At 58.2% G+C, this 11,533-nt stretch overlaps 1 protein-coding gene across 2 annotated transcripts in view; it reads right to left on the bottom strand.

The window, feature by feature from the left end:
* Window positions 1-2,036: 2,036 nt before the first annotated feature.
* TCF25 (TCF25 ribosome quality control complex subunit) overlaps window positions 2,037-11,533 on the bottom strand; it is a 31,039-nt gene continuing 21,542 nt past the window's right edge. Inside the window, exons 11-18 of one of the 2 annotated variants that reach the window (XM_012737229.3) lie at window positions 11,324-11,429; window positions 8,983-9,142; window positions 8,517-8,604; window positions 7,086-7,244; window positions 5,849-5,939; window positions 4,517-4,596; window positions 2,723-2,795; window positions 2,037-2,373 (exon numbers count right to left, since the gene is read on the bottom strand). In XM_012737229.3, coding sequence (XP_012592683.1) covers window positions 2,197-2,373; window positions 2,723-2,795; window positions 4,517-4,596; window positions 5,849-5,939; window positions 7,086-7,244; window positions 8,517-8,604; window positions 8,983-9,142; window positions 11,324-11,429 — 934 coding nt within the window. In that variant the 3' untranslated portion in view covers window positions 2,037-2,196. The remainder of the gene's footprint in view (window positions 2,374-2,722; window positions 2,796-4,516; window positions 4,597-5,848; window positions 5,940-7,085; window positions 7,245-8,516; window positions 8,605-8,982; window positions 9,143-11,323; window positions 11,430-11,533) is intronic. The other variant, XM_012737230.2, reaches the window with a different exon arrangement.

Here is an 11,533-nt window from a genome sequence, read left to right as displayed (position 1 = left end):
CCCACCTGTCTTCTTTGCACTTTGGGGGCAGGGGCGCAGGAGGCGGTAAGCTGGTATTCTTGCACGTGTTCACCCGTGGGCCCCGTGCTGAAGACTCTGAGATGGGGTCTGGCTCAGCGGGAAGCAGCAATCCTGCCCGTCGGCACCCAGGAGGAACCAGGAGTCACCACTCACCCCGACACTGGCGGCAGGATAAGCCTCTAACGCAGTTGTTTAGATGAGATGTGAGTCTTCTCTCATTGTCATTAAGAATAGGTTCAGCTGCAAGTAATTACATAAACCCAAATGGCATCGATGAAGCACTGATGACTCCTAGGACACGAGGCCTGGACTTGGCCTCGCTCTGCCCCACTGTCCCTGAATGCTTCATTTAAAGTTTGGCTCCTGGGGGTTGCAGGGAGGCTGCTGCAGCTCCATACCCCCACCTCGATGGATTTAAGGCTGCTGGAAGAGGCATTGCTTGCCTATCATTTTCAGAGAACAAGCCTTCACAGAAGATCCCTGGCACATGCCCCATCTTGGCGGAAGTTCATCAGAGGCTACCCGCTGTGGAGGGTGGAGACATGTAGACCTAGGACAGGCTAGGATTACCCCAATTTCCTCCCTGGAGCTGGGTTTAAATCCCCTGACAAAACCGAGTTATGTTGGCAAGGAATAGGGGCGGGTGAGATCACTGACAGGTGCCTGCCCCTGCTCAGCCTGTCCTTGCTCCCACTGACCTGCACACGGCCAGGCTGGACGGCCCACCGGCCCACCGGCCCACCGGCTGGGAAGGCCGCAGCACCAGTTCTCACAACACAGGACCTCTCGCTGGAGCCAGGGAAGAGCGTGGCAGCCTCAGGCTGAGTCACAGCCCTGGCCTCACTGCACCCTCCTGGCAACGGCCGGCAGGCCGGGATCTGAGAGGGGCACGTGTGCTCACCACCCACACTGTCCGTTGTGAAAACAGGCAGCAGCCCCGACATCCTGACGCAGCAACCACACCCCAGACTCCTGCTCAGGCAATGCTGGGAGCCCCCCCTCCATCAGGGATCCTGGGGCCTCCCCAGCCCCACTGGGAACTGCAGAAAGGAGGGTCTCACAGGTCTCTATGAACCCAAACCAGGTGTCTGCACACGAACAACTGAAGCACCACCAGGGCATTCCTGGAAGACAGGCCAGGGCACCAGGACTCGGGTGGGGCTGGACAGCGTTCTCCCCTCACCGGACACCTCTGGGCCAAGACCCGCCCTGGGGCCGACGGGCAGCACATTTCCCCAGCCCACTGCATCTGCTGCTTCCTGAGGGTAGAAGTTCGTGGCCAGTGAGAGGTCCGGGGCCGGGGGCAGGACGGACACCTGGTGCAGCTGTTAATAGGTGTCCTGGATCCTTCCAGAACTGAATAGGCTTCTGAGCCACAGGCGACAGTCTCTCCTGCTGTCTGCAAACTGTGTCTCCTGTGACTGCAGCCGTGCAGGACGCTGAGGCGGCCAGTACCATCATCCACCAGGTCTGCCACTGCCCATCACGATGCCAGACCCCGCACCAGCAGAGGAGCCCTCCTCCAGGGGGGGTACATTGGCAAGGGCTCCCTGTCCACCCAGACCGAATGCCCCGTCTCTGCCACATGCATCCCCAAAGCTGCCGGGACAATTTTCTTTCCAAAACCTGCTTGGACTTCCCCTTCGACTCTGAGCCCCGGCTTCGAGTTTTCCAATATGATATTTGGTCGGTTTGAGAGGCAGACTGTGGCAGCCGGCTGGAGGACCCCACGTGCCAGCCCCCACAGGAACCAACCGTGGCACAGGAGCCTGGCTGTGATGTGGGCACCTCTGTTCGGGCCCAGCCAGAGGCCCCACACGGGGGAGGACCCCACAGGGGCTTCGGTGCTCACAGGGACCCTATGGGACCTTCTCCACCCGCCGGCTTCTGTCCCCCAAATTCCGGGAGCACGTGGCGAGGGTCACTAGGGGAGAGACTGAACTGAATGCCAAAGTGGAGTTTGAGGGCTTGGTGCTGGGAAAGAAGCACTCGAGGACGGCAGAGCGCAGCCGCCATTTATGGGAGAGAAACACGTTTATGGGAGGAACACGAGGGCGGGTTGACAACAGCATCTCTACTGCGGGGGACTGGCCACGCTTGACCAGGGCAGGAACAGGAACGTGACTGCACAGTGCTGAGGCGTCTGCAGACCCTCAGTCCCACTCCCCCTCCGCCTCAGCGTCCTCCTCCCGCGGTGCCTCCAGGTCGTTGAGGTGGAAGTTGGCCATCATGTCTCGCACGGCCAGCATCAGCCTGTTGAGGCCTTGGTTGCGGTTCGGACCCCCCGGCACTCCGTCCTCGGCCCTCTCCCCCTGCGGCGGCAACGGGAGGTTCTGAGCTGGGACTTGGGACCTGGGGCCCAAGCAGGAAGATGTGTTGCCGAGCCTGAGGCAGCTCCCACCCCAGCCCCGGAACCCCCAGGGTCCCCGTGAGGAGAGGAAGCTCCCGTCCAACCCAGGCCAGGCCCGGGGACGGGGTCCAGAGGCTGCACTGCCTCTTGGCACGGTGCCCTGGCGTGGCAGCTGCGGTTTCAGGCTGGGCACACCCCACCTCCTGAGCAGGGGGCTCCCCACTGGCGTGACACAGCCTCAGTGGCTCCTCGCCCTGTGTGCTGCTCCTGGCCCCGCAGGGTCCAGACACCCACCCTGGCTGGGACTTACCAGGACCCACTGGCGGGGAGAGCCAGGACGGTTTGACCTACCTCCGCAGTATAGTTAGGCAGTAACGAACGGAAGAAGAGAGCGATTGTGTTTCCACGGCTGACGGGACTTATCCTGGAAGGCCAGAAAATAAAGCTGAACTGACATTTTGGGAACCAGCCCGGCTCACAGGGACGCCTGTCAGCCGCCTCCACCCTCTCCAGCACCTGGCGGGGCAGGAGCAGCCCTGCGCAGCCCGTGGGGAGAGACGCAGAGCCTGGGCCGGGCCCTGGTTCCCGAGCAGTGGCAGATCAGGGCCCTGGGTGGGCCGTGAAGACCCCTGACCAGCTTGGGAAGGGGCTGGGGACCGCTGGAGGGCGATGAGGGAAAGACCAGCTCAGACCTGACCGGCAAAGGGTGTCCAGGCTGTGGGCTGGCCCTCTCAAGCCCGGCCCCCCACGCCGAGTGGGCCGGAGCCAACCTGGCCACCTGCCACGGCACAGGCACCTTGCTTTTAAACGAAACTAGGTTTGATGTTTCCTTCAGCACTTACAGATTCGACAGAGTATAAGCTAGTCAGGCGCACACAGAAGACTCAGGGCCTGTGTTAGGTGGAGACCCCACTGATGGAATGGCTCTTGCAGCGCGGCTCTGCTGGACCCTGTTCTGCCTACACTGAGGGCCTCTAGAAGCCGAGCGCTGTGGCCGCAGGGCGTGGTGAGAACAGAATAATTCCTCAGTGCCACGGCATTCAGCACGTCAGGACATGGGTCTTTTGAACCCATGACATTAACAGAAAATTACTTTCTATTTTTTTTTAGACAGAGTCTAACTCTGTTGCCCAGGATGCAGTGTTGTGGCATCAGCCTAACTCACAGCAACCTCCAACTCCTGGGCCCAAGCAATCCTCCTGCCTCAGCTTCCCAAGTAGCTGGGACTACAGGGATGCGCCACCATGCCCGGCTAATTTTTTCTATTTTTAGTTGTTTGGCTAATTTCTTTCTATTTATAGTAGAGATGGGGTCTCACTCTTGCTCAGGCTAGTCTCAAACTCCTGAGCTCAAGCAATCCTCCCGCCTCTGCCTCCCAGAGTACTAGGATTACAGGTGTGATCTGGCGCCTGGGCAGAAAATTACTTTCTGACATTCACAGAAAATAATTTTCATCCTTATCAGAGAATATAACTGGGAACTATTTTCCCATGAACATGCAGTCCAAGCTTTATAATAGAATTCAGTGGAAAAAAGGACCTCATTCTACCAAACATATCGTACCAAGGCCTACAAAGCACCTGGTGCCTGAAAGGCAGGATCTGGCTGTGACTCTGACCTGCCACTCCGCTTTGAAGGCTTCAGTGACCCAGATTCAGAAAGCCCCCTCCCCACGCTGCCAGCCTAGGAGTCAGCCCTCCTGGCCCAGGCTCACGGGCCCACGTTTGGGTCTCGAACCCGCAGCACACGCTGCTCCTTGCATTCTTGGACTCCTCTGCCAGACGCCATCACCGCCCGCCCTGTCTCCTGGCGGGTTCTTACCACGGTTTTGGTTTTATATTTATTTCTCAGTCTGTAATTAGTGTGTTTTCCCTGCTTCTCTGTGTACCTCCCAGGGCAGGGTTTCTGGTTTTGCCTCCCGCTGTGCGGAACCGACAGAGAAGTGCTCACGTGTGTGCTGGAGAAGCCTGTCTGTGACCACGGCTGCTCTATCGCGCTCCCCTGCTCAAGAGCGGAGGGAAGGCCCTCTTGATGCCTGTGCCTGGTTTCCTGGCTCCAGCGTCCAGAGGAGGCAAGTTCCAGCGGGGCCCGAAGCACTGACCTAGAGCTGGGTGAGCCACAGGGGAAAGCGGGGTGCAGAGGTACCTCTCTGGTCTGACGTAGGAGTAGATCGTGTCCAGGGGAGGCAGAGGGTCAAAGCCCATCACAGACTGCGTGGTCACATCCTTCAGGAAGGGACACAAAACAGAGATGCTACAGATGCTGCTGGGGGCCTCTGCCCTCTCCCGGCACAGCCCTCCCTCGGGTTAGAGCCGCACAGAATGGCTGTGCTCTTTGTACCGAGCAGCTTTGGGTGAAGGGGTGCAACAACCCTCCTTCTACCAGGACACTCTCCATATTCTGCCTTGCTCACAGGGCTGTGGCATGGGGAAGAAGAGTGTCCCACGGCTGCTGCTCACATGGGTGCCAGAAACTCTCAGTCAGTGGCTGCAGGCTACAGGCTGCGGGGACCTGAACCCGGGTGACACAGAGCTCCTGCTGCACCTGCTGGCCCACCCTCAGCCCTCCACTCACAGCAGCCCGAGCCGTCCTGATGCCGATTAGAACAAGAAGCTCGTGCCTGAGACGAGGCTGGCTGGGCCAGTCATAAGGCCCAGTAGAGCCGCCCCAGTTAAACCATGAGGCAGCAAGGTATCCTCAACAGTGAGCCAAGGATCACACTACCTATGACTTGCTGTTTTTCTCACTCTTTCCATTTTATACCACTCTCTCCCACCTTTTTTTTGAAACAGAGTCCAGAGTGCAGTGGTGTCATCTCAGATCACTGTAGTCTCAAACTCCTGGGCTCAAGTGACCCCCCTGCCTCTGCCTCCCGAGTAGCTGAGACTACAAGTGCACACCATGACACCCGGCTAATTTTTCTATTTTTAGTAGAGACAGGGTGTCGCTACTGCTCAGGCTGGTCTGGAACTCCTGAGCTGAAGTGATCCTCCTTCCTCAGCCTTCCAGAGTGTGGGATTATAGGCCTGAGCCACCACGCTCAGCCTATCTCATCCCTTAATGACAGGATAAAGTTTCTTTATAGTCTTCGGATAGCAGCAGCTGCTATTCCCACAGCACCTCTGACACGAGACCTGTGACAGAGCAGGACTGTGCCCTACAACCGCACAGAGGCCCCTGTAGCCACACCATAAAGTCACAAGACCAGGGGTGCCACAGCTCACCAAGGCCACAGCACATGGCAACGTGACCTCAGAGCAGGTCCGGGAACCAGGCCTGCGTTCTGCGCCGTAAGGACCTGCCTCTCGAAACGCCCGCACCTGAGCCCCAGCGGCCGGGAGGAGCCCTCTGGACCCCACCGGCCTTGCCACAGGAGAGGGGCTGGTGAGGCTGCCCTCGTCTCTCACTGAGAGCAGGAGGGGTGGCCGCATGTGACCGGCTCACACAAAGCTCCCATTTTCAGCCCCTGTCCCTTACCGGGGGCAGGGCGGCAACCGCCTCCTTGATCTCGGAGAGGATCACGTGGCGGTGGATATTTCTGGGTGCGCGTTGGTAGAGCACCTTCCGCCTGAGGCCAAGGAAAAACGAGGAAAAGCAAATGAAATGGTAACCGCCGTGCAGAACACCAAGGGCCCGCCCCACTACGAGGCAGCTCGCCCTGTCTCTGGCATCACCAAGAGCTTCACGCTTTGTTCTGAGCAGGAGTCCAGGGCTGTGGCAAGAGCAGACCTCGGGGGCAAATCCCAGTGCTGTGGCCTGAGACTCAGCCTCTTTGGCCATAAAATGGGTGTAATGAGCCGCAGCCACGGGCTTCCTGTGAGGGCTCACGGAGCTGTCCTGCCTGCAGGGACATATGGGTGTGCCGTCACCACGGCTACTGCGCAGGCTCAGGGTACCTGCCTCCTGCTGGAAATTGCTCCAGGAAGGCGGCACAGGGAACACAGTGTGCTCTTGCCCCGGGGCAGTGGGGAGGGCAGACAGTGGACAGCACCCCCAGGATCGCGAGTGGCTGGCTGTCATGCCGCCTCCCCTTCTCTTCTCGAGGGACCCGGGACACAGCCTCACACCCGCCTGGGGGGCGCAGGTGGGCAGTGTTCCTATAGCAGGCGCAGCCTCCCCGGGCCAGCCTGGCCACAGCCTCGGTGCTCACAGCAGAGCAAGTGCAGGGCTGGGTGTGAGCAGGTGAGGGCTGTTTCTCAGACGGGCACATTAGATAAGCCACTGAAATCCTACGTGCAGGAAGGAGAACCTGTGACAGAGGGTGTTTGCTCTGGGACCCCACTTGCTCGCGTCTCTGCCGGGAGGGAGATATTCACCCAGCAAAGACACTGGTGCGAATGAGCCCGGCCAATATCGCAGCAGATGCAGAAACACAAAACACGACCAGAGGAAACACCGAGCAAAACCACTGTTATGGGTGACAGCCACACATCAGTCCTGCAGCTCTGCATTGACGCCAGCAGCAGCCACCGCCCAGGAAGCCTCGGGTCAGGCGTGGGCTGTGCACACACACTCTCTTGTAACCTTCGCACGGGCGCGCGGTGGGCCCGCTGTCCGCAGCAGGCGGCCAGAGCCCGCAGAGGAGCCAGGCGCCCGCAGCCCCCACTGCCCTGGGGTCAGAGGCTCCCGCACTTGTGACGAGGGTCGCGGAGGACAGGGGTGTGGCGGGCTGGGGCCCACCTCTCACGTGTCCTCGAGCTAAACCCAGGCTCACCTGCTCTCACAGGCTTCCACGGCAGGGTCCCCGGCATCCACGGCCTGCAGAACCTCGCGCACGTTCTCCTCCAGCCAGCTCATGGTGGCGGGCTCTTTCCAGAGGAAGTGTGACCTCCCGAGGTACAGACTCACCAGCTGGCTCAGAGCAGGAGGCTGGCTGCGGGGGAGCAGGGCCTGTCAGTGGAGGCCCTGCACTGTCTAGATCAGGCGTTCTCAAACTACGGCCCGCAGGCCACATGCGGGTGTTTTTGCTCATTTGTTTTTTTACTTCAAAATAAGATATGTGCAGTGTGCATAGGAATTTGTTCATAGCTTTTTTAAAAATATAGTCTGGCCCTCCAACAGTCTGAGGGACAGTGAACTGGCCCCCTGTTTAAAAAGTTTGAGGACCCCTGGTCTAGAGCCTGCCCCCCAGGCCAGCAGGGCCCTGCTGGCAGGCAGAGGGGACGCCAGGGCATGCCGGGAGACTGGAATGAAGGGAGGCAGCCTCTTTGGCTGTGGGACTTGGAGACACGTGATCTGCTCAGAGCAGTGCACAGGTGTCTGCCTTTGAGAACCTTCTGTATGTGTTTTATTCTTTAGGAAGAAAGACTGACTCAACAGCAATGGAGAGACGTACGAGGAACAAGCGCCTATGTGCCTGCGGAGGGCGCCCTGGAGGGCCGCGCTGGCTTGCTGACAGGGCTGGCCCCAGATCAAGCATTTTTCTCACATCTGCTTCCTCTTTATTTGTTTGTTTATATTTTTAGAGACAGGGTCTTGCTCTGTCACCCAGTCTGCAGTGTAGTGGTGCAATCAGCTCATTGCAGCCTCAAAGTAAGGCCTACGCCAGCACACCCAGCTGACTTTTCTACTTTTTGTAGAGATAGGGTCTTGCTGTATTGCCCAGGCTGGTCTTATACTCCTGGCCTCAAGGGGTCCTCCTGCCCTGGCCTCCCAGAGTGCTGGGATTACAGGAGGGAGGCACCGCGCCTGGCCTGTCTCCTCTTGGTAAAGGGCACTGTGCAGCATGTGCAATGCAGAAACCCGGGAGCACCAGATACTGTGCAGGCCGACACTCGCCCACCTCCCTGCCCGGCACTGTGCGGCCCCCAGGGCTGCTGATGCCCCAACCAACCCCCATCAGGAAGCACCTTAGTGAACCTCATTTTTAAGCTAGAGGTTGCTCACTGGCCCCCCAGTGCTTTTCCTCACAGAGGTGAGGGTGTCTCCGCGTGGTCAGGGGCTCCAGAGCTCTCCCTGGTGGTGCAGCAGCCCCAGCGCCCCCAGGAGCTCTGCGCCCCCAGGTCGCCGTCGCAGCCTGTGCTCACCTGAGCCAGCAGGGCCGAGGGCAGCCAGCAGGCCCCGCAGCCAGAGCCCCCACTGACTCTGAGGACAGCAACCAGGGCGCCTACACCGGGCACCCATACCCAGGCCCTTCTGCTCCTACCTGATCTCAGCATTGGGTCCAAAGAAGCGGTGACTGACGACAGCGGCGTCGGGCCGCACGCTGCAGTACTCCAGCAGGGGCATGAGGACTGAGGGAGGCAAAGGCTCCGGTCAGTGCCCTTTGAGCACCTGGCCCAGCCACTCCCAGACCCAGGGGTGACGTCATGTCCCAGACATAGCTTGGTGTTTGCAGCTGACTGCAAGCCCTGACTGCGTTCTGTCTCCTGCCCTAGAACACAGCGTCCAGGGCGGGAGTGTCTGTCCCTCTCCTCTGGCCCCGAGTCTGGCCTGGCGTGCAGTGGGCTCACGGAGATGGGAGGATCAGCTCCCTGACTCTAGCTGTGGCATGTTTCTAGGGCTTGTTACAGAGCGCACCTTTCCGCAAGTGCAGGGGAAGGCTGGGACCCGGCCCACCACCAGGAAGACGCGTGGCCAGGGCTGCCCACCTCCAGGAGATGCACACCTACCTCCAGGGAACATGGTGAGAGCCTGTCGGATCAAGAGAGAGGCCTTTTCCCGAGCAGAGCTGAGCTCCTGCTCGGGGAGGTCTGTTTGTTGACTCAGCAGAAAATACGCCAATGGAACGGAGAAGGCGAAATTTGGGAGCTGAGACAGGTTTCGATGACCCTACAGGGGATGAAGAAACCAAGTCTGGGGTTCAAGGTCATAGAGACAAATATGTGAAATCCACAGATCCTGAGCTGAGCTCCCCAACGAGCAGATTCGTTTTGTGGGCTTCTCTTTAACGTAGTATAAAGATAAAGGGAGCTTCCAGCCCGGGGGAACTTCTATGTGCAGTAAAAGCGCAAGGACACAGGAGGGTGTGGGAGGAGGATGGCAGCTGCCCCGAGCGAGGGACGGAGCTGCAGTCAGCACCCTCCAGGAAGACGTGTGGAAAACGCAAGTCGGGAGGCGGGGACGCCTGCCACCACTTCCCAGTGCACTTCCCGCCTGTCCCCACATAAGCACACAGCAGACATGGGACTCTCCATGTTTTCTTCCATTAAAGTGGGATCACAGTCCTCATAGAGCTTTGTGACCTTATAAACCATCATGAACAGTTTTCTGCAGCCTCTGTCTGGGGAATTCCCTGAGAGGTTTCCTGGCAAGTTTGTTTTCAGGAGCTCCAGGTATTTCTTTTCTTTTTTCTTTTTCACTGTCGTAAGTTTCCTCCTCTATGTGTGAAGTAGCATGATGTTATTTGAGTTACACTATGATAAGTTGAAGATGCACGTTGTAACCATAGGGAAAAACTCACTGAAAAATAAGATGAAGAGGAATCTGCACACTCGTGTTCGCTGCAGCATATTCACAGCAGCCAAGAGGTGGAAGCACCAGAACGTCTTCCGCAAACAAAAAGTCCCAGCTACTCGGGAGGCTGAGGCAGGGGGATCGCTTAAGCCCAGGAGTTGGAGGTTGCTGTGAGCTAGGCTGACGCCACGGCACTCTAGCCCGGGTAAACAGAGTGAGACTCTGTCTCAAAAAAAAAAAAAAAGGCAGTGAGAACGTGGCACGTCTGTACAGTAGAGCGCAGGCAGCCCCAGAGATGCAGGAAGTGACGTGGGCACGTGCTGTTGGCCTGCTCAAGACAGGGTCGTCACAACCTTCAGCTTGTAAAACGCATGCTGCAGTTTTCTGTGTCCAAAGTCTGTTAGGAAGTGGCCTGGTTTTCTGCTCTGGCTTGAATCGAGCTGTCAGCTGCCCGCATCTTTACCTGGCGCTTTGGGTCCTCTTGCAACTTCTTTTCTGTGGCGGGCAGAATTCAGTGCCTTGTGGTGTCAGGACCGAAACCCCCATTTTCTTGCCATCCCTCTGCCAGGGCTGCTCCCGGCGCCCAGAGCTTCCTGCATGTGCCGGCCCGACCCCTCCCTCCTAGCAACAGAGAACCTCCTTCGCACACGTGAGTCTCCACTGTTTCTACTCTCCAGGTGCTTCTCTGAACTAGATCGCTGCAGAAGGTGAGACTTCCCAGCCAACTACGCCAGATGCGTAATTCAAAATGATTTACCTATTTTTCATCATATGTGAACATGTGCTATGAAAAAATTCAAGCACAGAAAGTCAAAAGCTGTCCCCTCCTCTAGCCTGGCCCTGCTGGAGGTCAGCATTAGAGTCTGACGTGTCCTTCCAGACAAGTGCTCCCCAAGGAGCCCAGGTGTCACTTTGAACTTTCTAGTAGCTACACTAAAACAGGTGAAACTGATTTTAACACACTGTATCTAAGCCAGAGAACCTAAATAATCATTCCAACATGTATCGATATAAAAGTTATCCGAGGTAGTTTACATTCTTTTCTCGTGGTGAGTTAAAACCTGATGCGCACCCAGCACTCTAAGCACCTGGACCAGGTGTCTGGAACCCAGGAGGCCCCAGGCTTTTATCTGCACACTGACACATGACTCTGATGGCATGTCTGTTGGTTCAGCATTTCTGGGGTGCAGACACCTCACACCCCAAACGTGGGCCTGCCCTTCCACGACACTTGCTGGGGTCCTGTGTTCACCCACGACCTTCCCCTACCTCCTGCATGCACCTTCCTGTATGGACCACGGTGAACTCTGTGGTCTTGCCCACCATCCACTCACCAGCACCACTGTCCCTGCACGCACATGTCTGTGCATGCCCATTAGGCTGCTATGCCACCCGCTAGGGAGGCTGGATCCCGCTCAGCAAGGCGGAGACTCAAAGGCAGCAGGACCTGGCTCTGCGCCTGACCCTCGCTGTCTCAGCACACAGGCTCTGCCAGACCAAGACTGGCAAAGAAGAAACAGACGTCCCTCCGAGTGACAGCTCGCGACTCGCACCTACCTCCCACTCCTGGAAGAGGCGGATCAAGTACTCGTAGTTCCGGGCCCGCAAGGCCAGGTGGTCCACAAGCAGTAGCATGCACAGGGGATCCTCATCCGGCTCGAGGCTTCCAGAGGCACCGCCGTGAACAGAGAGCAAAGGGGGCAGAGGAGACGCCGTCACGGTCCAGAGTGGGCAGCACAGATGTCCGGGGATCTGCGGCCACTGCAG

The sequence above is a fragment of the Microcebus murinus genome, chromosome 20, assembly GCF_040939455.1.
Source record: "Microcebus murinus isolate Inina chromosome 20, M.murinus_Inina_mat1.0, whole genome shotgun sequence".
In the NCBI taxonomy this organism is placed as follows: Eukaryota; Metazoa; Chordata; class Mammalia; order Primates; family Cheirogaleidae; genus Microcebus; species Microcebus murinus.
The sequence above is the reverse complement of the archived record's forward strand: the minus strand, read 5'-3'. Positions and strand labels throughout refer to the sequence as shown.